Source organism: Acyrthosiphon pisum, chromosome A2 (genome assembly GCF_005508785.2).
Source record: "Acyrthosiphon pisum isolate AL4f chromosome A2, pea_aphid_22Mar2018_4r6ur, whole genome shotgun sequence".
Lineage (NCBI taxonomy): Eukaryota > Metazoa > Arthropoda > Insecta > Hemiptera > Aphididae > Acyrthosiphon > Acyrthosiphon pisum.
Genome location: NC_042495.1, coordinates 73695984 through 73721927, shown reverse-complemented (window position 1 = coordinate 73721927; position 25944 = coordinate 73695984). Strand labels below are relative to the sequence as shown.

The 25944-nt window shown below is 28.1% G+C and overlaps 2 protein-coding genes across 3 annotated transcripts in view; both read left to right on the top strand.

Annotated features, from left to right (window-relative positions):
• Positions 1-6039, top strand: part of LOC100162948 (dimeric dihydrodiol dehydrogenase-like) — a 9224-nt gene extending 3185 nt beyond the window's left edge. The window contains exons 5-7 of one of the 2 annotated variants that reach the window (XM_008181445.3): positions 2609-2858; positions 5596-5759; positions 5851-6039. In XM_008181445.3, coding sequence (XP_008179667.1) covers positions 2609-2858; positions 5596-5759; positions 5851-5968 — 532 coding nt within the window. In that variant the 3' untranslated portion in view covers positions 5969-6039. The remainder of the gene's footprint in view (positions 1-2608; positions 2859-5595; positions 5760-5850) is intronic. The other variant, NM_001163123.1, reaches the window with a different exon arrangement.
• A 1413-nt stretch (positions 6040-7452) lies between these two features.
• On the top strand, positions 7453-18014 carry LOC100165038 (guanine nucleotide exchange factor subunit Rich). The gene is made up of 21 exons (XM_001948350.5): positions 7453-7810; positions 9005-9112; positions 9190-9342; positions 9424-9601; positions 9688-9821; positions 9894-9985; positions 10048-10444; positions 10595-10798; positions 10869-11238; positions 12350-12537; positions 13086-13314; positions 13432-13541; positions 13605-13736; positions 13808-14050; positions 14283-14397; positions 14463-14587; positions 14654-14793; positions 14876-15285; positions 15354-15519; positions 15586-15774; positions 16556-18014. Exons 1-21 carry the CDS (start codon positions 7673-7675, stop codon positions 16890-16892), a joined length of 4158 nt encoding a protein of 1385 aa, XP_001948385.2. The 5' UTR covers positions 7453-7672; the 3' UTR covers positions 16893-18014.
• Positions 18015-25944: the final 7930 nt, after the last annotated feature.

Below are 25944 nucleotides of genomic sequence, written 5' to 3'. Positions count from 1 at the left end.
TAGTGGCTCCCGACGCCTATCGGCTCCGGTCGCCACACTCAAGGGACCTCCCTTACGCATACCGGCTCCGGTCGCTATACTCGATGACCAGTAATATAAGTTTTTAGAGGCTCCCTACGCCTACCGGCTCCGGTCACCAAACTCGAGGTCCTGCGGACCTCTCGCTGGATGGGGGCTCGGCCCCCAAACCCCCCGGGGCTTAAATAGCAAACCTGGGGGGGAGGGGGAGGGATGGCGACCCCTTCGGGGTCGCGGGGGGAGAGCATACCTGCCCTGCGGGCAGACGGATGACCTAACAAGTAATTTAAACCTTGTTAATTAAAGTAACACATTTCTAGTGGCTCCGGTCGCCACACTCAAGGGACCTCCCTTCGCCTGCCGGCTCCGGTCGCTATACTCGATGTCAAATTCAGAAAATTGCATTTTTGTTGTAGTGGGCCACCAATTTGAAAAAACATCGTACATGATGCCATGCTAGCGGCACTCGTCGCTACGCTCCTCGGCGCCGTCGCTCCGCTCCGCAAATCGAAAATATCCCCCGACTTGCTGTGCAACACCACCTCAAGTTGGTCACAGGGTAACGTAAAGTCGTTTTTAATAGGTTAGAATACGTAAGTACAAAAAAATAACAAAAATGGTCCTCCACGCGGCATTATAGTAGTGTTGCGCGCATGCGTATAAACGTAAAATTGAAAACTTTGGAAGGCCATAACTTCGAAACTAAATGAGAGCGATAAATTCTGATTGCACCATCGTTCTTAACTCGATGAGTTACATAAGTTTCGATAAAAAAAATTCAAAACGGCGAGGGGGAGCTAAACTGCAATTATGCCTAACATTGTATTCTAAATTAATTTTAAAGTATGTACTTCTAATACATTTATAGTAATAAAATACAATTTTTTATTTAAATATTTATTTAATATTGCATTAAATCATAAATTACTACAATTAGTTATGCGTGTAAATACGAAAGGTATATTTTGACATTTGTTATCATTTTAAATTTCCCCAAAGACAATATTATTATTAATATATAAAACAAAAAATATTTTTATGAAGGATTCGAATACAAAATATTTGGAATACTATTTTCATAAGTATTCGAGTATTTATTCCAAATACTTTTTAAAGTATTTTACCCAACTCAGTATTAGTAGGTACCTAATATTAATATTTTAGACTATAGGTTTTTGGCTTTATATTATAAGCGATAGGCCTATCTTTCGGAGTTATGAGTAGGTGTGTAAAATATTAATATATAAAAATTCTCATAACTCAATTACAAATTAAAATATCATACAAATTCACTAGAAAACACAAATAATGTTTTCACCTTTTAGTTTTAAAATAGGTCAATTGTTTTGCAAGACGAAGCGTCGGAGCCACGTACTTACTAAGATATAATATTTTATATTTGATATGTTAGTCTGTAGACGGAACTGAACACACGAGTGTGGCGTCCTTTTAATTGATACACCTAGTAAGCTTGATAATTTTTTTCATTGACATTTTCTGAACATTTTAAACTTTCTTTGAAAATTTGTTTTTTAATGTATTTTTCATAACATAATTAATTGTTGAGGTTATACGATTGGTATGTTAGTTAAATGTTAAGATCTTGTGTTAGAACTAGTTAATAACTAAATATTTGTAATAAATAATAACTAGGAACTTATAAAAAATAGTTTGTGTACAATTGTGGAAATAACTCAAACATAATAAATATCAAAAAAAGGTAAAGTCAATGAATGTAGGTAAACGTTTACCTATATATGGCTAAATACATTCATCATTTAAACTGAAGTAAAAATACAAATTTTTTAACAGCAGATTAAAATGCAAATTTATTACCGAGATAAATTAATTTGTATTTTGGATTTCCTATAATATTATGTTTAATAGTATAGTTACCTATATGGCTATACCTACTATTAAAATGGGTAAATGGTAATGCAAGGACACAGTTTTATATATAACTATGTAGGTTTAATATATTATAAATTTAAAACTATATAATATGAAGCGATTTATTTGGTAAGAAATTAATATAAGAAATTATAAAATTTTCATAAATTTCAAGTTTTTGAAAATGTTCACAACAAAACATTTTCATGAAAATCTACATCATTAGACATACCAGGTACTATGTACTTACTATTTCGAAATTTAGTGACATGTTATAATTACAAGTACCTATCAAACAATTAGGTAGTAACTCATCATTATAATATAATATAATATTATTATACTATAGTTGTAACTTGTGACTCGTGACTGTATTTTATGATTTCCAATTCTCGTAAATTACCATAACGCCCAATAGTTATAAATTTTCATAATATTATAAAATAATATGTATGTATCGTTTCTTACGGTATTTTTTTTTTTTTTATGTTTAATGCACTTATTATAGCTGCACCACTTTGAATGCTTAAAAACAATTCTATAATTGTATAAGATAGTACATTGCATACTACATTTAATATAAAGGCACATTTTCATGTGGATGTATATTTTTGTCCTAACTATCGATGTAAAAAAATAAACTAAAATATATATTAGCCACTAGGTACTATGTTTACGTGTTATATGTCGTATGTTATAGGAAAAAGGAAGTGGGAGGAGGCTCAATACTTGATATTGGTGTTTATACACTGCATCTAGTTGATACAATACTTGGACCCGACAAACCCGTATTCATAGAAAGTAAAGGAACATTAAATAGTCATGGCACAGATGAAAATATGTCTGCTATTCTCGAGTATCCCGAAGGGAAAATTGCCGTCATCTCGATACACACAAAAGTGGAAATGGATTGTTCAGCTTACATACATGGCACTAAGGGCACAATCAAGGTAGGTATCTAATACCTGCTGTCAAACTCAAATGATATCGGTGTTAAAAAAAACTTAATTTATGATAGTATATTAATATACAGGGTATATCTTATGTCATTGTACCCGGGGTTTTTTAACGATTATGGATCGATGAAATAGAATTTCGTTAAAACGAAAAAAGACGTTTCTTTAGTTTTAACAGGCAATTTTTTTATAACAATTTCAAAATTTTTAAACACGCAGGTGTACCAATAGCAAAATCAACTTTATTTTTTCAAATAGTAACTACTATATTTTTTAATGGATTCCGGTAAAGCTTTTTTTTCTGAAAATTGTCATAGTCAAATCATTAATTTGGTTCGCTAGTTTATTAACTATGGTCCTCTAAAGTTTAGTAAAATATGCATTGATGCTTTTAATTGAAATAATTGATATAGGTTTAATTTACAAGAGCTAAATCATTTACTAACTAACTAACTAACTTAACTATTTAACTAACTTTTAAAACTTGAAATTTGAACCATAAGTTCCCTATATTGGTATTTGGTGGGTATCGCATGCAAAGTATGAATTTAACAGTTGAAATTCTTTAAGAATTATTTAATAATCGTAATTTAAAATAAACTATTTGCAAGATATTTAGAGAAATAATCACTCTCAATATACCTAGGTTTGTACCTAATTTAGGCATACTTTTAACCTGAGTTAATTATAAATGTCCAATATTATTATAACAAAAATCAATTACCATTAGGTATCATAAGCCACCTAATAAAGAATCGAAATTAATTATATTGTAATAAAAGTAAGATAGGATAAAGTAAAAAGTACGAAATAAAATGTAAATGTCCAAAACTAAAAAATATGAAGGGTTATGAATTTCAACTCCTTAATTCATACTTTGCAGTTTGCATGCGATACCTACCAATATAGGGAACCTATATGGTTCAAATTTCAAGTTTATCCTACTACGAGAACAGCACCACAAAACATTGAACTTTTTTCCTTACACAATTTTTTTTAACCACCATACACACCTAAGAGCTAACACATTAATGTCAACAATCAAATACCATTTATCAATTTGCCATTATCTATCACTTTAGCCACCTAATAAGTAATAAAGAATCCAAATGTATAACATTGTAAGAAAAGTAACTGTGAAGTAATTAATTACGATTCCCTATAAAAACAAATTAAATAATAATACTAATTTTGATGATTGTTTGTTAAAATAAAAATAATTGAACTATGTTAACAATTTTGTTTATGTTTTTTTTTTTTTTTTTTTAAATGTCATTAGATTACCAATTAAACAACTTAAGTGTATAAAAATGTAGTTATAAGAAAAAAATGATTTAGCTCTTGCAAATTAAACTGTATCAATTATTTCAATTAAAAGCATTAATGCATATTTTACTAAATTTTGGAGGACCATAATTAATAAACTAGCAAACCAAAATTGATGATTTGACTATAAAAATTTTCAGAAAAGAAAGCTTTACCGGAATCCATTAAAAAATAAAATAGTTACCATTTGAAAAAAATAACGTTGATTTTGATATTGGTACACCTGCGTGTTCTAAAAAAATTGCCTGATAAAAATAAAGAAACACGTCTTTTTTCATTTTAACGAAATTCTATTTCATCGATCCAAAATCGTCAAAAAACCCCGCGTATAATGACATAAGATACACCCTGTATAATAAGTAGAGTTAGGATGTTGATGACTTGCATTTTTTTCCTTCGATTCTATACAATGCTATCCTAGCTAACAATTTGTTTCATGCTCCCTTGATGCAGAATATTCTAATTTTATTTTGCATCCGGCATTCACGGTAACCATTTACTTTTATTTATTAATTAATTAATCAAATTATTTAAATGCTTAATATATTTACAATTCATATTTTAAATTACTATTACCCATATCTCTAATAAAAATTATTATTTATAAATACGTTTTTTCGCCTACTTAATTAGTTTTTTAGATAATTTTTAAGGTCATCTTTTGAAGTTTTTAGGGCATTTTCACATTTTTTTTTAGGGCATTTTTGTGTGTTTTTTATAGGTAATCAACATCCTAACTCTAATAATAAGTAATAACATATGTAATTTATAATGTATAAGTTTTAATTATACGGGGGAACTTACTATAAGTGTCTTAATTGAAATGGATCACACATACCTATATAATACATTAGGTAATACTTACCACTTACTTACACAGGCTACACAGTAATTGTAATGATTTTGTGCATGGAAAATTAAAAATAGAACAAATTAAATCATGCTAAACAGAAGTGTTATTAAGGTTACAGCGGTAAAAATTTTAAAATCCATTAAAAAGAGATTCCTAGCCTAAATTAAATATAGGCACTTTTTAGGTATATAAAAATAATTATGCAACATTTATTTATATTATTATTTCTGTGCATGTCTACTATAAATTAAAATACTACTTAAATTAGTCCAGTGAGTGCAGGGGGACTGATACCTACTTCAACTAAATTTTCATATATTTTAGCGTACCCCTAGTATTTTCGGATCAGGAAAAATATAAAAAGGGCGCATAGGAATAAAGGTCGGTACATACTTTATTTACGATTAAATTAAAAAAAGAATTAATAATATTTTTTAAAAACTAAATGGTTCAACATGTTTTTTTAAAAAATTGATTCATAAAATATATTGAAACCCAATTATATTGAATGACGTATAAACTTGAAAAATTATATTAAGTATTTTTTCTTAGATTCATGAACCATTTCACGCTTCAAATAAAGTAACAGTTAACACAACCAATAATGATACCTCATGTTATACATTTGTACAACCAGATACAAGAAAACCTACAATATTTCCAAATAGTGTTCAGTTACGTTACGAAATAGATCATGTCAGACATTGTTTAAAAAAGGTTTGAGTATTTTTAGTTTTTACAAACCTATATCTATCTATTTTGATGATTTTATCAAAAATGTCTAACAATTTGTTGTTTTTATTTTTTAGGTTTTATTGAATCACCAGTTGTTACTTTAAATAATAGTTATACCGTGCAAGAAATAATGGATCGATTGAGAAATCAAATTGGTGTACACTTTGAAGATTATGATACTTCGCCGTGAATTGTTAAAAAAAATATTAATATATTATAATATACACAATAAACTATAAATGGGCAACAGTATAAAATTAATGTTAATGTCTTGAAAATATCATTGTGTAGATACCTATATAAAATATAATAATATAGCTACCTACTTAAAGTTTTGAATCCCCACGATGAATATTTTATAATAATAATTACATAAGTAGGTACAAAATACCTACCTAACTAAAATCATTAGATATTCTATTAAATGTCTATAAAAATAATCAATTTTATATATATTTTAGATTTTTGGTTTTAGTATGAACTACTATTAAAACCCTAGCTAAAAAAAAATTGAACACTTTATATATTTTTAGCTACAAAATAATAATTTGTAGATGGTCTTGATTTTGAATATTTGGTCAAGATTTGAACTACAAATGCTTATTTTAAAAATACCGTGTTTAAGTATCTTTCATTTTTTTTAAAGGATTTAGGTAGGTACAATAAAAAATGTATGAGGAACCTTCAAACTTTATATTCAATTTTAAACTTTTAACTGAGCGAATATTTTTTATCGAAATTAATAGAAAACATAACTAATAAAAGTCGAAAATGGCAAATGTCTATAAGTGTGTAGAATATCTATATGAGTGAAAAGATGAAAATCTTTTGATAAGATTTATTCAACATTTAAACTTAAGACGCTCATGAAAAATAACATTTTACGATCAACTTTTTTTTTTTTAATCGTAGGCAAATGCTTGCCCTGTAACGGCTGTAATCTGTAGGCAATATTATAAACGACATTACGAGCAGCGTTAGTGGCGTAGTCAGGAATTTTGTAAGGGGGGGGGCTAAGTCTCACAAAAAATACAAATACAGTATGTCTTTACACTTTTTATTTTTTATTAATCTTGATAAAATTCTAAGGTCAATACAGTCAATGGGGAGGGGGGGGGGCTATAGCCCGCTTAGCTCCCCGGCTATACAGCGTTATAACAAAGCTTCGGCTAACTGCTTTGTTATTGGCATTATAGAAATTTAGAAACTGGCGAACCGTTTCTTATCAAAATATTATACAATTATTTTCCCCCGAGATTGTTATAATAGTTGCCTATTTTACTTCTTGATTACAAATTGTGTGAACGCCGTGAACAATATGGTAAAATATCTATAGCCAATATAGGCAAATTATATACAGGAAACAACAATTAACAATATTTGTTTGATATTATTTTAGTACAGTGTGTGATGTCCGACATGTCACAGAAGTGAATACTCATATAGACGATAATAATTATTAATATTATAGTTTATAGATGATAATAATATAATATTTATTATGGATCAATCCACCTTGATTATTTATATAGTTTGTTATCTATATATTCTGTGGTGTCACCTTATCAGTCCGTGATATCATAAACCGTTTATTTGTCTATGCCGTCTATGGTTTACAACAACATGGATTAACAGCCCTGTTATCATCGTATTACATATTATTTAATATTTTATTTGATGGCACCGAGGAGTATTGATAACGTATATATTTGTCGACGTTAATATTATTATTAATCCACTATCCCACTAGTATAATAATATTATAAATGGTTGTAGTGCAGTGGACTATTGTACCAGTAATGTCAACGTAAAACGTGCATTGGTTATAAATCGCAAGTGGGATCTATGTGATTGCGGTAACACGTATTTTGTTCATCCTAGTGCAACAATAACCATGTACTTTCCGGTAGGCTGGCCAAAAGTTTTGGCTTCAGCTCACGCCGCTGGCACCCTTGTCCAGGTGATATGCAACAGAGACAAAATTCTATTCGCAATACTGTCCGTTGAGCGACTGGAAATTTGGTTTTGCAAGGTGAGCAATAAGCATCCTCAAGTAATGTTAATGCACTTGGCTGTTTTCGTTAAGTTAGTCATACCTGTTCTGTGCCCATTTCACAGTTTGTACATTTTTATTATTTAACATTTCTACTGATATTCAATGTAGGATACTATAGTACTAGTTTTGAAAAAGCAATTATCTACCTAATGAATAAACAATCCATTCATTATAAGATTGTATTAACGAAACATTATCCCCGTTAAACTTAGTTCATATAAAGTGGGTGTGCATCATTTTTAATAGACAATATATTAATTTTAAAATAGCTCAATATAAGAATTTGATTTTTTGAATGTAAATTTTTACTATAATTAAATAAAAAGCTTTATTAAGTATCACTTTATAAATAGGTCAATTGTTTTCAAATTCCTAATTATTATTGATAGGTTTTCAAACTCATCCTATAACTGACAGAAAAATTATGAATTATTATTTTTCATGTGAAACAATTAAAATATAATACATTTCTCATCATATGAAATTATAATTTGTCATAATTATATTATATTAGGTATATTATAATGTTATGTAAGTATGCCAACATAAAAAAAAATGACATTATTAATAGGTAAGACTGGCAGTGGCGTCATTTCAGTTTTTAATAGAGAGAGGTTAACATTTTGATCAGCCCGAATGGGTAAATTAAAAAAACACTGCACACAAGCTCATATTAATATATTATGTTCCTTTTCCTTCATAAAACACATACCAACTTTCATGCATGTCCCCACACATGTGTCTAAATATAATTATATTCCAACTATTAATTAGTAATTATCATTGTGGCAATAGTTTCTTAGTATCTACACAATTTAATATTTCCCTATAAATATAGGCATGTTTTTGCGCTAATATTATTTAATAATGGTTAGTCAAAAACCCCCGGGCACTGGCCCATTGGGCTGCTTTTAAAATCAGACGGGCAAATGCCACCTTCCATCCCCCCAAATGATGCCACTGAAAACTGGTTATCTCTCCATAGGGGAACCGGATTCGATTGTAGGGTGCTGTGGGAGGATATACAAAATAGCGTTCTCTTGCTGAACAGAGTATATCTTCCTAACTCATTATCATGGATCTATTATTCTTTCAAGCTTTTATATTATAATTATTTCCTTTATATTAAGTTAAGAAAATAATAATAATTTAACCCAATATCTTTGATAGCCATGTGTGAAAATCACTTCATACACAAGATCTCCACAAAGTCTCGATGAAATTGGTTTTAATCGACGTGTAGAATGGAGACCAGATTCCAGTATGTTGGTCATAGTGGTTAGTATTTATTATTTTATTTTTTAATTATTTAATAACTACTAGCTTAAATGTATCTTTATTTAACTGTGTTGTAGACTACAAAAGGCTATTTAGTATTTTACAATTTGAGCATTATTGGTGATCCTGGAAGCTTGTATCACTTAGAAGATTCACATATCTCTAGTCTAAAAAGAGAAAATGATGAGCTATTTGTGAAAGAGACCATACCATCTTTACATATTAAACAAGTATTATAATATTTAAAATTATTAATATATTATTTTATATAAGTTATAGGTGTTTTGATTCTATTTATTTAAATTGTGTAGGATCAAATAGTTTGTGTTGACGGTAGTGTTGAATGTATGGCTTGTATTCGTGATGAATTAATGGTGTCTACTTGTAAAGGTCATGTATTGCGATATCACTGGAATAGTTCCATTAACCGAGATTACTGTTTAGATCTTCGTAGAACACCATTTTCTATTGATCTACATGTTTCTAATGGTAAATTATTGATTTGTTACTACATTAAACATTTCAATATAGGTATGCAAATATGTATTACGATAATCTGTGTTTCAATGTTATAGCTGCACCACTAACTAGCAAAGATACTTTCATTGTTGATATGGAATACTCACCATTAGTTGGAGGTTTTGGAATTATTTTGAATGATGGTCGTGCAGCATTACTTACAGCATCATCTTTAAAATTTGATCCTAATGTAAGGTATATTTTAAAAATAAAGTATAAAATCATTTTAAAATAACACCATAATACATTTTTATCAAAATAGCAAGTTCAAGGAATATGGGCTCCTAATATTGATACTGCTACTTGTACAAGTTTAAACCACAAGTATAGATTAATTGCATATGGACTAAAAAAGTAAGTTATTAATTAATTTAATTTTCAAATAATTATTAAACATTTGCATTTTGAAATTGTAGTTCCCAAGGTATTGTATTTGGTCTTGATGAACGCACTGGTGGTTTACAATTATCTCACAAACTTGTGATTCCCAGTCAAGTATGGCCAGGTGGAGGATTAGGTTCTGTGAGGTGTACTCGATGGACACCTGATGGCTGTGCTTTAGTAATGGCTTGGGAGAATGGTGGCTTCGCTGTATGGAGTACTTTTGGAGCTCTGTTAGTTTGCTCATTAGCATGGAACTTCAGTGTAAACATCGATTTAAGCTCTAGAAATCCACTCAATATTATTTCCATGGAATGGTGTATAGAAGGCTACCAACTATGGATGATTAACGGAGCCTCAAAAGATACACATGATGATACAGTATTACAAATGTCATTTTTAAAAAGTGCTCTTGCTGTTAATCCAACAATGGTAAATATTTTTTAATAAAATATTATCATCTTTATCAATTTCAGAATTACTTATTGGATTTGAATATGTTTTCTCGATCATTATAAAATAATGGAACATTTAAAAAATGTATTATCAAAAACATCATAGGAAATTATGTGTTTGTTTTAGAGCCATCGTCCACATTTATATCTCCAAGGTGAAGATAAATTGTATCTGAATGTAACATCTGGTCTAACCAAAGTGTATAAAATGACTCAATCCAATAACAAAACTAAAGACCAATTAACTATCACCAGTGCTTTAGTTGAAAATAAACAATGGATCATTGTTTATGCTCCTTCTCCATATTTAGGAACCAATTGGCCAATTAGAGTAAATTTAAATCATAATTTTTTAGATGTTTATTGTGTATTTAATAACAATTTCTTCATTTTAATTCCAGACGTCTTGTATAGATGATGATGGAAAACACATAGTGATTGCTGGACGTAGTGGTCTTGCTCATTATTCTTTAATTACCCACCGATGGAAACTATTTGGAAATGAAATTCAAGAAAAAGATATGATAGTAACTGGTGGAGTTTTATGGTGGCGATGTTATATCATATGTGGATGTTACAGTGTACCTGTTGATGAACATCAAGTGCGAATATATAATGGAGATTCTAGATTATCTAATGATAATATGATTTCGTACCAATTAACTGGACAAGCTTTATTACTTGATTGTTTGGGAAACCGATTAGCTGTTTTTTGTTCTGATGGAATTGTTAATTTATTTAACATTGAATTATCACCTAATCACAATATGGGTAATTTTAAACATATATAAAATGATCAAAAGAATGTCGGCACACTATTTGTTTTATCTCTTTAACTCACACACAACATTGCAAATTTTAATTCAGCTGAGCCAATATTGTTTCTGTTGAACGGAAATTTTCAATGTTACGAGTGGGTCAGAGATAAAAAATAAACAGTGCACTGACAATTATTATTATTTTAAGGGTAACATTTATGCAATTTCTAATCTTATCTAAGCCGCCTGAGATCTATACTCTGTTCAAAATAAGACAATGACCTGGTGGCGACCAGTTTTCATTCCGAGACGTCAGACGCCGTCCCCACTACAGCGACCCGTTGGGCGCTGCCATGGAACAAAGCCACGCCCATGCGCGCAACTCGGCCGCCGGGTTATCGTCTTATTTTGAACAGAGTATATGTGTTGGTAGTAAATGATTATTGTGAGTCAAATTCAATGCGGGTTCCACTCTCGTATGCGCAGGCACATGTCATTAACTCGATAACAATATAAAATTCACTGTACAACTTACTTATTGTTTTGACAAAATTAAAGTTGGTTAATGTTGTCTGATTTTGAATTCTAAAAATTGAGCAGAAAAATGTCTAGATTGTACCCAAACACTTTCAGTTTTTAATTTTAATTATGATTTAATAAATTTCATGTTTTCAATTACAGTTTACAATAATATTAGGTTTAATTTTTATAAAGTGTTCCATATGGTATATAGAAAATTCGAGTTAAAATTTTTTTCCCGAATTAAAATCGGCTAATCTAAACTAACTTTAATTTTGTCAAAACTTGCGGTCTTTTGAGCTTAAATTGTCGTCAGTAGCGAGGCCCCTTAAAACATTTCCTTAATATAATATAAAATAAATTTACATTATTTGTCGAGATTCTTATATATTGATAGCATCAAATATAATATAAATTATTAATAACAATTTAACCTGCATTTAAAGTTAACCTATTATTTTTTGTAATTTTATCAAATATGCTTATGCAATTGTATAATTTACAAATTAAATCATAAATATAATTTGAAGCCTTATAGTATAATCATTGTTAACTTATATAATTTGATGTTTAATCTTATAAATTATAATTTATTTTAATTTTAGCAATATTGGAAAGAGTACAAACTATTGATATGTCAGCTTTATGTATACATCCTACTTGCGTGGTTTCTGTTCTACTTACAACTCTTCGCATTGAACCAAAAATTAAAGGTTCTACTGTACGAGATAATTTTTTACTAAATATTAATGGAAATTTGTTGTTAGTAAATCAGCAAAGTTGTGATGATCAGGTATTGTATTATTTGGTTTTATTATTTGAAACATTAATATTATGCAGTTCAAATTAAATATTTTAATGATAACTAAAACGCGCTTAAATAGCTGAAATATGCTTTATAAGAAAAACTCTCACACCTCGTAGATATCATTAATATATTTTTTTTCTTAGAAAGAGGTTGATTTTATAGGGGCGCATTGGACTTTGATTCTTGATTTCTTTAATTAAAATAAAAACAATAGTAAAAAAACAAAAACTTGTAGAAAATGATCATGTTCAAAATCATATTATAATATAGTTTAGAAATGTATTTTTAAAAATCAAAGTCTTTAATGAATTGTATTTATTTTTCCCCTCCATAAAACTACATTCACTCAATAAAGATATATTTACACTACAAACATAAAATCAGGACTCAAATTACGAACATATATATTTTGTCTCTAGAATAATATTCTTTTAGAGCTGCAAATCTTTGAATATAATTGTATTTACTTATATAAGTAATATGTTAAAATATGTAAATTAAATACTAATAATTTTTTAATCATGTTAATTTAGTCACAAGTTATTCCATCTCCAATTTTATTGGCATCTTGTGTAGAGAATGCTTGGGTTTCAAGCCAATACCGCCGTGATAAGCCTCATCTGACTGAAGCCCTTTGGTTATTTTGTGGTGCTCATGGAATGAGAGTTTGGCTACCATTATTTCCAAAAAATGGTGATAAGTCACATACATTTATGTCAAAAAGAATTATGTTGCCATTTCAACTTAAAATTTATCCATTAGGTATGATCTCAATGGGTCTCAATGGATCAAGAAAAAATCTGTTTATTATTTCTAATATCATGTTAATCAACATTAACAAAATTAAAAATAATATAATTTCATATTTAATTGTTTCAGCTATACTTTTTGAAGATGCTATATTATTGGGTGCAGAAAATGATACATTACTGTACACATCAGATACTACCAGTGTGTTTTCTTTGCCATTTTGTCAAGTAGAAAGAACGGTATATTATAATATTATTTATTTTATATTTATTCAGTTTTTATTAACAACTCAAATTTTATAGAGCCAAGTTTATTTACATCAAATATTAAGACAATTGATACGGCGTAACTTAGGTTTTCATGCTTGGGAAGTTGCTAGGTGTTGTACAAATTTACCATATTTTTCTCATTCTCTGGAACTGTTGTTACATGAGGTATCTAATATTTAAAAAATCTAATAATATTTATATTTCTTTAAAAGAAATAAATAACTTTACTTTTAAAGGTTTTAGAAGAAGAAGCTACCAGCAAGGAACCAATACCTGATGCTCAATTACCTAGTGTTATAGAATTTATACAGGAATTTCCAAATCTTTATTTAGAAACTGTAGTTCAGTGTGCTCGTAAAACTGAAATTGCATTATGGCCTTATTTATTTTCTGCTGCTGGTAAACCTAAAGATCTGTTTCAAGAATGTCTAAAACGACAAAATTTAAATACTGCTGCTTCGTATCTTATAATACTCCAGGTTGGTACATAAATTGGTTCATATAAAATTCTATGTAACAAAAATACTTATCTCTCTATTTTTATAACATTGATTTGGTTTATTGAACTAAAATTTTAATTTTATTTAATAGTTATTTAATTGGTGTTAAATAATAATTCAAATCTCGCACTTAAACTCACTGTTTGAATAAAATATAAAAACTTTAATGTATATTATCCTTTATGTAACATATTTTTAAATGTACTTCAAGAATTTAGAATCATCTTCGGTCAGTTGTAAATATGCTACGCTGTTACTGGATTCAGCCTTAGATAGTTGCCAATGGGATTTATCTAAAGACCTTGTCAGATTTTTGAAAGCAATTGGTAAGAAAATGCTTTGACATTTTTTGGTGTAAAAATTTTATTATTTAACTCATGTTGTGGCTTAGATCCAAATGATGCAGATTCTCCAAGAACATCATGCATTTTTCCTGCAAAATACAGTATGATAGGACAAGCAAGCACAGTGAACCCCAACGAGGAAGATTTATCATTTTTAATGGGAAACATTCAGGTACTTAATGTGACATTGATGAAAATTCATTTACATTATTAGTTATTAAATAACAATTGTTTTCAGGTGAGAGGACGAAGTATTAGTACCAGTACTACACCTAAAATAGATATGAATTCTACCTTTGTAAGAACTGATAGCCGAACCGATCAAAATAATTCGCAAAGAAAAAGGTCTGTACTTTCAAATGGAAAATCAGAAAATGGGTTTGTGTTAAATTTGTCTGTTTGATCGTTTATAATATAGTATATATATTCTTTATGCTTAATTATGTAATATTTCTTTTAGAAAGGATACAGTTACATGTAACTCCATTCTTGAAGAATTCTTCACTGATACAATTCTTCAAAAACATGCTGCTAAATTATTATTTAATTACAAGCTAAGAGCACTTGGATATTTTGCTGCTCGATTGGATTTTCATTTAGTTGAATGGTTAGCAAAAGAACGTAATGGAGCAGCTCGGATCGATAACTATATTGTGGCTTTACGAAGTCTTTATACTGATTTTTCTATAACAAGACCACTAACTCCTATCCAGAAACGTTCTCCACCTCCATCGGGCATGTTGTTCAATATAGATAAACCGAAGTGGGTAGATGGTGGTAGTGCTGTTGGAGATAGTGGCTACATGAGTTGTCAAGATATTCCTCAAGTTTCTTCTCAATATCCACAAGATGGATTCCTTACAGGGATTGGTGAGTAAATAATTTATAAAAAGATTTATTCTTTTTTCCTTGTCTTAACGCAATGGTTTTATTTTAAGATGAAGCTAGTACTGTTAGTGAATCTGAAGATGCTTTGTTATGGAATGAAGAAAGAACACAGGCTAATATTGATAACTGGAATATTATTCCTAATGCACATATGTTAGAGCAACTTTCCAATGAACATTCATCACAAGACACTTCAAAAGCTGAAGTTCAACTTAGGTTATTACTTATTATTAATATTTTTAATTAATTTTATAAATTAATATTAAATACAATTAATTTTAGATATTTGTTGCAATTATTATTTGAAGCTGGTTGTTTGGAGTGGAGCTTTATTGTATCAGTATTTCTTCGTGATGCCTTAGCTGTACAAAGGCTTGTATCTATTGCCAGGGCACCGGAACACAGTTATGAATCTGTATCTAGGTTGAAACAAGCGTTTATTTTATTATATCAATGGAGTTGCAATGAATGGTAGTGTATACAATATACATTACGTTTAACATAAATCATTTATTATTATTTATGCATTTTATTTAACAACTTTTTTGAACACTAAGAAAAAAACTTATTCAATATTAATACTATAATTATAAATATCAGTATTAAGTTTACAGCTTCTAACTCGAGTTCTTCAATTAACAAAATATACTAAACTGATTTTAATTTTTTTTAATACATAACAATACTACGTTGTTTTTAGGATTAATTTATTCATCAAATTATATTATTACTTTATTTTAAAAACTTATTCAAAGACCACATTTAGGCATTTAGCCCACAAACTATGTTTTGGTTCATGGTCTAACTATTAAAAACATTTTTGAATATAATAAACTAATCAAAATGTTAGAAATATATACATCAAAGGCAATAAATCAAGTGCTATTAGTTAAGAAAGGGATTAAAACAAATAAAAAGTCTTTTTCGATAAAAGTTTTCTCTATTACCTATCTATCTAATATTTCATTTGATTGAAACAATTTTCTAAATGTATTTAATTAGTAGGTTTCTAAAGTAAATTGTCTAAAATATTGTATACTTAAGCACATATATTTTAATGATCTAGAAATTAACTTATATCTAAACTATAATTCACTAGTGAATTTACTACTTGGACTAAAATAGATTTAGGGAAAATGGGAATATACACTTGATAGTTGTTACTTTATTTTTATTACTAAAAACAAATTTTAAAATAACTTCAAAGTAAATAATTATATTTTTGATTATCTTCTGTTTTTTTAATTTTTAGCTTTGGCTATCGACCTTTTATGTCTACATGTCAAGCACAATTGGGAGTATTAAATCGAATCATAACATCTAAACAGCCAGCGCCCACTGTAACCCCACAGGCATCTTCGTCTTCACTGACCAGTGTTCTTACACAATCTTCTAGATCACGATCAGCAAGTGAAGGTACCGGAGGTAGTCATACCACATCAGAAATAACTGATCATAGTATACAAACAGATTGTCATCCAGTTATTGCACTAGATTCTAGTTGTGATGAAACACAAGACAATGCAACTAATTTTGATACTGCATCTGTAGTAAGCTTGCAATCACCTAATAGCTGTTTACTATCTTGAGGTAAGATATTTCTTATATATCTTACATAACAGCTTAAATAATTTATTTGATGTTAACAATTTGTCTTTGCTGTTATAACTTAAAGACTAAATATTATTTAGAAAGACTTAACACTTATGTAAATGAAGATTTGTTATTATTTTATATGCCCAACCATGGTCTGTAAGATAAGGTACGTCCGACCAGTCTTAACAACTTACATGCTTGGATGTTATCAGAATACAATAATTATATATAATTTTTGCGTATAGTCTTAGATCATATATTAGTATAATATAGTATTGTTATAAATTATATATTTGATTTTGTAATATCATCTTGAAACAATATAATTAAAAAACTTTAAAAAAACTTCCATTATATAAAAACCTACCACAATATATCAAATAGTTCGAAATATTCAACTACTTCACTGTGGGTTAAATTGTTATTTAAATGTGGTTATCAATGACTAGTGAAATCATTTTACCTAAACAATATTATTTAATATGGTGAGTACAGAGCAACAAGAAAATTCTGAACACTGACCACACGGACACATATTACACATACGGTGGCAATTTAATAGTACCTTATTTAATACCTAATATTCTCTACAATGATTATGATATTATAATATAATATATTAAAAATCCATGAAAAATGGCCTTTTAAATATTGGTCTAAACTACTTTTCCAGCCAAAAAGCTTGAAAATGTAATACAAGGACCCTTCTCTATGTATAAATAATATTTTAGTTACAAGTTTAAATCATAAAATTGAATATAAAACATACCTTATAACAAAATAATATATAATTGTACTCTCTTGTTCATGTAAGTAAGTTGTTGAGTGGTCAACAGTGTCACCAGTGTGATCTGCCATTCTATATTTTATACTGACCATGGCCGTGTGTTTAAGCACAGCATTGTTTTATTTGTTTATTATTTCCGTAGGCTGTCAATTAGTAAATTTTTTGATCATGAATTTTATTTTCATAAAATAAGTATAAAAAATTATGATTTAAAAATACAATGAAAATGTAAAAAATGTCAAATATAATTCCAAATTACTTGGTATGGAATATTGACTGATTTAAATATTTAAAAAAAACTTGTTCAAATGCCTACTAATTGAAAAAGCCTAAAAATTTAAAATATAATATAAATAATTTTTTTATCTTGTCATATTATTATTTTAACATATTTGTGATATATTGTTATTTATTACCAATTAATATATAATATTATTTGTCCATTAATGTTAATCAAAAAATTATTTTTATCAAACTATTTTGGTTTTATATCAAGGTTTTTGGAAAAAATATTGTATCAAAATTCTCAATGAATCGATATTTTATATTAATTACTTACGTCTTACATAAATCAAATTTTGACAATAACATTACAGGATACTCATTAAGTATGCTATGTAAAAGTTTTCGTTTATACATTAATATCAAAGTATGACTAGTACCTATGTGTTTCAAACTTTAGAACAATTTATAAATTATTTCATAATTTTTGATTTATTGTATCAATTGGTTTTGATTGGCGTATACCACGTTCAGATTGAATTGTTGATTGTTGCAACTGTGGTCAACGTGTCCAGGTTTTTGGGATGTGTTGTAAAAATGGGAACATCTTAGGACAGCAAATTTTTCTTATGTTAAACAGTAATATCTTTAATGTTAAAAGAAATTAAGCCACAACTATTCACTCGAATAGGTGGAAGGTACATGCAAAATGCAACCGATGTGTTTAGGTATTTTGGTATGATGTAAAGCTGACAAATATTTTTTAAATAAATTTAAATTTTAGACGAAGTAATACTTAAATGTGAATTAAAATTAATTTATAAGGTAACATAAAATGTTATTATTAGAATATTAAAATTGTAGGTAGCATACTTAACGAGTACCTATTGAAGAAACATTCAGTGCTTTACTATTTATATAAGTATATAGTATAATAGCAAATCATGAATTTCAGTAATATCATTGGAATAATAAATACAACATTCCATAATTAATATTTTTGAATCATGTTTCAAATTAAATTATATCATTTACTATACTCCGGCCCACGAGAGTCCATACGTAAAAACGCATCCGTCGCTGCGCATCGGGACGTTTCCGAATAGTGGGAATGGCATCATGGTGGGAGAAAACAGACGTCGCATATTACTATATTGATGTGCGGTTTATGTATGGACTCTCGTGTGCCAGAGTATAGTTGCTATTAGCCCTACAATACTATAGAACACAATTTCTCTAGTTTAATTACATTTAATTTTGTTTAATGTACAACTTATTGTGCCACGATTATGAAATAATTGATAATTTGATTTTACTATATTGTTTATTATTAACTAATCATAATAATATTTTAATTTTGTACTTTATAAATTAGATATATGACCTATGAGTAACTTTGAGTAAATTAATATTTTGAAGATTGATTTATGTGTACCTAGCTATTGTGTAGAATAACTTAACTAATACGAATAAGACATGTTTAGTATTCAATTGCCTATTTGAATGGAAAAAAGAAAATTAGTATTATTAAACTCAAATTGTATAAAACTTAAGCAGTTATGCCTTTTTGTACGATCTGATTAAACGCTCACATAGGCTGTGTTATTGATTTATACTATTAATACATTATTGCTTCTTACATATTTTGTACTTTAATTATGTTGTATATTAGTAAGCTATAATCAAATATATGTATATGTTATACAAGGTGCTCAATATATTTTAGGGTTGTTAGTTATTATAGCCTTTTTTTTGTCATTAATTTATTTCAAAATAAATTATTATTTGTTTGTTGCGGCTGTATATATTTTCTTTGAACAACTTAGATAAAAAATTATTTAAAAAGAAGTTTAATTAGTTTAAAATATATAACTATTCAAATACATTTTAAGTTAATTTTAAATTATTTATTTATTTCCATTAGTTATTTGTTGTGGCAACCCTATTGTTATCATTTTAATAAAATATACATACGTTATTATTTAATAATTATAAAATATTGTACTTCTATATTTTTTTTTTACAATATTCATATTTGTATTTGGTAATTATTTATTGTTTATTATACTTAGATAACTGTTATAATCAAACAACATATTGAAAATAATAAATTGTATTATTTAATTGATTTATTTATATAGTAAATAGTAAATACCTGTTATGCTAATTTTCTATAATACTATCTATGTAGAACTTAACATACATTAATTGAAAATGCTTAATTCCTCACTTACAATCAGAGCTGGTGTTACAAATGGAGGGACCCTGTGAAAAATAATATAAAATAGTATTTTGTTGAATTATATTATACATACCTACACAATATAATAATATTAAATAATACATTTATTACATTTTTTATAACTGAGATTGCACTGTCGTCTGTCACTGTGGGTATAATATGATGTTTAAGAGGACGCTACACACCCATTTTATATGTAATATAACACGTTCACGCTCTCTGCGTACAGATCCTGCTCTACCTGTATGTTCAAAGAGACAATTTGTAAGTTTCTGTTCTATAGAGACATAGTGACTGAACTTAATTTTTGGACAAAGTTACTACCAAAAAAAAGTGTTTATAAATAAAAAAAATAAAAAAACTGTAAAACATAGTAAAACCAATATATCTGATTCTTTGCTTCACTTAGAATCTAAAAATAAATACAGAGATTTAAGAGTGGTTTTGTAAAATACACCTATAATTAAGAGTACAATAGTAGATTATTATTACATTGAAATGGCCAATGGACAGAAACTTAATTATGCACACACGACACACCCATGATGGCTTCATACTAGTTTAGCTTAAGACTGCTTAAGTACCTACTTATTCAGTACATAATTATGATTTTCGTTGTTTATCCTCTTCAATGTATTGTAAATCCTAAATGTTGTTAAAATGTTTGAAATTTTTTAAATGTTTGTATAAATATAAAATGACATTTTAAATTAAGGTTAGGTTACACGTTTAAGCATACAGATGTCACAGAAATATTATTTCAACTACTGTAGTTTGAAAAATGTTATCTTTTCAAAATTATAATATTTGTTCAGAAATTATTTACTTTTCTGTGGTGCACTGGTTGCACAGGCACTGAAGTTACAATATTTCAGTTAGCAGATCATTGATAGACAACAAAATATTATATTTTATACAATAATACAACATGCATATATTATATAATATAATAATATATAATAATTATATACTATTATTACTATTGCATGGTTTATTTATTTTATGTTAATTAAAATTTGAAATATCTTTGATATTTTTAATATTTTAATGCGTCAGTTAATATGAGATTTAATTAGGTTATTATGATATTCAATGATCAACAAAGCCTCGAGGCGGCTCACATTGGTTTGGTTAAAACAGTAATTTTGTAATTTTTCCGATAATCCATTTTTTAAATACATGATCTTGGACAACATTTTCGTGGCAGTTATAATTTAATACAAATATACAGTTTAGATTCTGAAATGAGCGATGTATGTATTGATTTTACGATGATGTGTTTTAGATTCTGATCAGAGCGATGAATGTATTGATTTTACAATGATGAGTGTTTTTTTTATTTTTTTTTATTTAAAAAACTGTTATACAATGATGGATGTTCAAGTAAAAAAGTTGATTTAGGAAATTCTGTAAAAGTATCTAACAGTGGAGTAATAATATACATATTTACATATTCTTGAATTTCTACGATATTTTTTCTAGAAAAGTTATTATTATTGTAAAGAGCAAGAGAAAATTGTAACGCTAGGTTAATGTTTTTTTAAATATGTATCAAAATTGAAATTTGTTCGTGTATTTTCCATATTATTGCCTATGGGGATATCAGAAGAATTATTTTTGTTAGTTTGAGATTGAGAAATATTTGTAGAAACTGTTGGAGTAGAGATTGAAATTGAAGGCTTATCAACATCTGGTAAAGAATTTACGATATTTATTGAATCAAGAAAATCAATATTATCCTTATTTGTTGGATCGTTTTGCTTATAAAGGTGGTGCCGAGTAACATGTATTTTAAACCTTGATTTAAGTGTGAACATTTGTCCACAATCAACGCATCTAATTGGTGATGCACTGTTTAAATTGTGTGAGTATTTAAAATAAAACATAAGTTTTTCATTATCACTGTGAGATGATTTACACATAAAGTATAACATTTTAACTTTTTAGTGGAAAAATACAAACATGTGTAAAGAAATCAGAAAAATATTATGTTGAAATTATCATACCAGTTAGACATTAAGTATTTTACATTGCATGTAAAAGGACTTCTTAAAATTTTAAGTATTTTATTGATGGTAAAAACAAAATTATTATCATAGAATGATGTTTTACTCGAGACTTAAGAGGACGTGATACCCACATGTGTTGTCTCCGTCTTATGAGTACCTACTTTAAGGGGCGCATGTAAACTCCGCCACAAGAACATTTTTTTAGTGTAAACTCCGCCAGTGACAAAAATCAGGTAAAATTGAGTTCATGTAAACTCCGCCAGTGAAAAAAATGAAGTAACAGTATAGGTATACACTATACAATTAATATGTATAATAAGCAGATTATTATTAAACAAAAAAATCATAATTTTATAGTAATTATTATCCTTATTAATTAAGTATATGTATACCAAAGTATATAAAAAACTTAAAAATAAAAATAATAAATGTTCGAACAAATCATACAAATTGCAATGGCCAGTATGATGTTAACAAATAATGATAGACAATTGTGATAACTAATAATCAAAAAATAATATGTTAAATATAATATTATATTATTATGACATAATATGTTATAATAGGTACCTACCTACTTATAATATTTTGAACTGTAAACTAAAATTATGAGATACAATTAATAGATATTCAAACCATTAAGTCAAATATAAATCAACTATTATAATTATTTAGTATTTATAGCTTTTTCTAACATTTCATTTTCATTTTGAATTTTTGAGTTTACTTACTAGAAAAATATAATTTATTTTTATATAAGGAAGGCCTAATTAATACTGGCGGAGTTTTCATATACCCATTACAGGTAAGAAAATAAAACTGGCGGAGTTTACATTACCTTTTCATTACCTTTTTATCTAACCGGTATTCTGGTTAGATAAAAAAAGCCAGACAAGACTGGAAGAATTTGATTAGACGTATTTAAATGTTGAAAACGGATTATGATTGATTAACAACTTTAGTAGGCAATTTTTAACATTCCAATTATTCAGTTTTGTCTAGCTTTTTGGTCTAAAAATCACTTAGATTAATAATTATAATAAAAAAAGATTAAGAGTGTGCAACAGTAAAAGTGTTACGTATACAACGCTCCAGAGATGGCGTTGTGCGCCGTATCGCCGCCGTCGCGGCCGAACGTAACCACGCCCACTGTCTCCGTGGCGGACCTACGCGGCGTACTCGCAGGAGAGGTGCATTATTATTTCACGAACAGTCTAGTTGACCGGGTCCATACAATATTGGCATTGGCCGTTGGGTAAATTGTCACCCGTGTATTTCTAATGCACGTACCATTGCGCGCTCGATCCTCGCTAGACTTACTTTTTAATGAAAGCTCCTATTTACTTAAATATGTGTATCAACAACAAATTTAAGCAGATTTAGTAATTAAAATACGCATAAAATAATAATTCGTTATGTGTAAATACATTTTTTAGTAACCATGTTGGGTCTTTACATTTTAACTTTAGGTAACCTGAAGCACTTTTCGTACGGTAGTTGATTATTCTCCTAAATTTATCAAATTTAATTGTAATAATTATTTTGTAGTTAAAAATGTATCTCACCCATATATAATTCTATTCACGCGGCGCGCTCGCTGCTGGGTTTAACCTCACAAGCTACTAGTAGACAGTAGGCAAAGTTGAAAGTAGTAGTGTAGTAAACAAGGATTTTTTTCAATAATAACAAAAGTTTATGTATATTATGTATATTGTATGTGTACTTCTAGACATTTTTTTTTTTAAGAATAATTTATTGATTATTTAATATAATGAAATGTAGTAACAACATTTTTTACAGTCGTCACCGCGGGTCTTTTATATCGGAAACAAGTAACCTCTTTCCAAATTGTGGATTGATCAATTCCGGCAGTAGACAGTTCATATAAAAACTATAATAATGATATAAAACCGTAATATTATATTAATTAAATATATAATTATAAATGTACATTAGTTTATATGCTAAGTTTTGTACAGTCATTACATTTATTTAAATACTGACTTTTCTAATTTTGGTGCCATTTTAGTCTGCCAAAAATCATCATCATAATCTACTCTTTCAATACTTGACCAATAGCTAGTATAAATTACAAAATAACATTTTGTCTTTTTACAAATATGCATTTGTCCTTGGATCTGGTAGTAATAGTTGCTATTTTTTTTTAATTTTAATTTTTTATCAAAAAGTTCACATTGTGGCAACTATATACAGAAATAAAATAATCATAAATCATAATTATTACCACAAAGAAAATAATTATTGTATGAGCTAAAAATTATTCATAATACCTTTTTGTCATTGAAAGCATCAATAAAATTATCATAATCCTTAGCTGATATTGGACATTTAACTTCAATAATAGTGTCATCATCAATCACTCCATCTGTACAATTTTTACAAAATATATATTGAATTCAAATTCTATTAAATAACTGCCTGAATTTTTAAAACTAATAACAATATTTTGAAGACAAACTAATATAAAAAAAACCGGGAAAGTCGCGCTCTGCTGTATAGTAGGGGTCGAGTGGGTTAAACTTGAATGCAATGATAGATATCATTGTATACGAAAAACGATTCTGAACGGAGATGATTTGTCAATATTTTATATTTTTACATTTATATTGATATTAATTAATTTTCTATTATTAATATAATAATTTTGATGAGTTTTACATGAATTTAAAATACGCTCATAAAAAATATTAACGTAATATCATTCGACGTTTATTTATGATTAATTAAATTTAAACTTATCTAGAACCTTGTATTGAAATTTCAAACCTTTGGTGAATAATAAATATTTTATGAATTTTTTTCTTCAAAATGACTTGCAAATTTTGGCGTTTTTGACGAATTTCGGAAATATTTGAACTTTAAACGCTAATAAAAAAAACTGTGCTTATGTATTTACAAAATTTTTACCTATACTTTGACCTACCCACTCGACACCTACTATACAGCAGAGCGACTTTCCCGGTTTCTGTTTTTCTTTTATGCTAATGATTCTTATTATTTATTATTTTTTAATAAAAAACATTGGTAATAATGCATTATTATAAATAAGTCTATTTTTAATATTACCTGGACTGGCTCCCAAAAATGGGTATTCTAAATCGCAGTATAAACCACATGGCTTAACTTTTAAAAACATAGTTTTTTCGAAATCCGCAATTGCCGAAGATTCCATTGCATTCCCATATTCCGTAGCCTTTGAATTAAAAGTTCTGTATACTAAATCATATACCAGATTTTTACATGATGTAGTGGCTCTTTTTTTGCATACGCGTCCAAAATTTGAGGCAGTTAATCTCTTTCGTCTTTCTATGTGCCACTTCTTAGAATTTGATTGACTTCGAGTTTCTTCTTCTAAAGTATTTCGCTGATACATATTCATACATAATGTGTTTAAAAATTTAAGTTTAATTTCGTCATAGTCAAAGGGTTCGTCGTTTTCTAGAGGTTCGGCTAACCCATAATCAGCGTCCGGACCGTAATGTTTAGTGTTTCTAGGTACATTTTCATTAAATAACATACGTCTTCTTCTCTGATCATTTTTCTTTTCTTTTGAAATCAAGAACTTTTTACCAACATCTCCTAAAAAAATAAAACGTCAAATTTATCATATAAAATAATTTATAAGTTGCATTATAATTATCTATTTGCTGTAGAATTGAAAATTGAAATCAACGCATTCAATTAAAATTCTCCCAAGATATACATAATACATATATAGTCTATATTATAATTATTTATTTTCTTACCAGGACTTTTATCTTGAA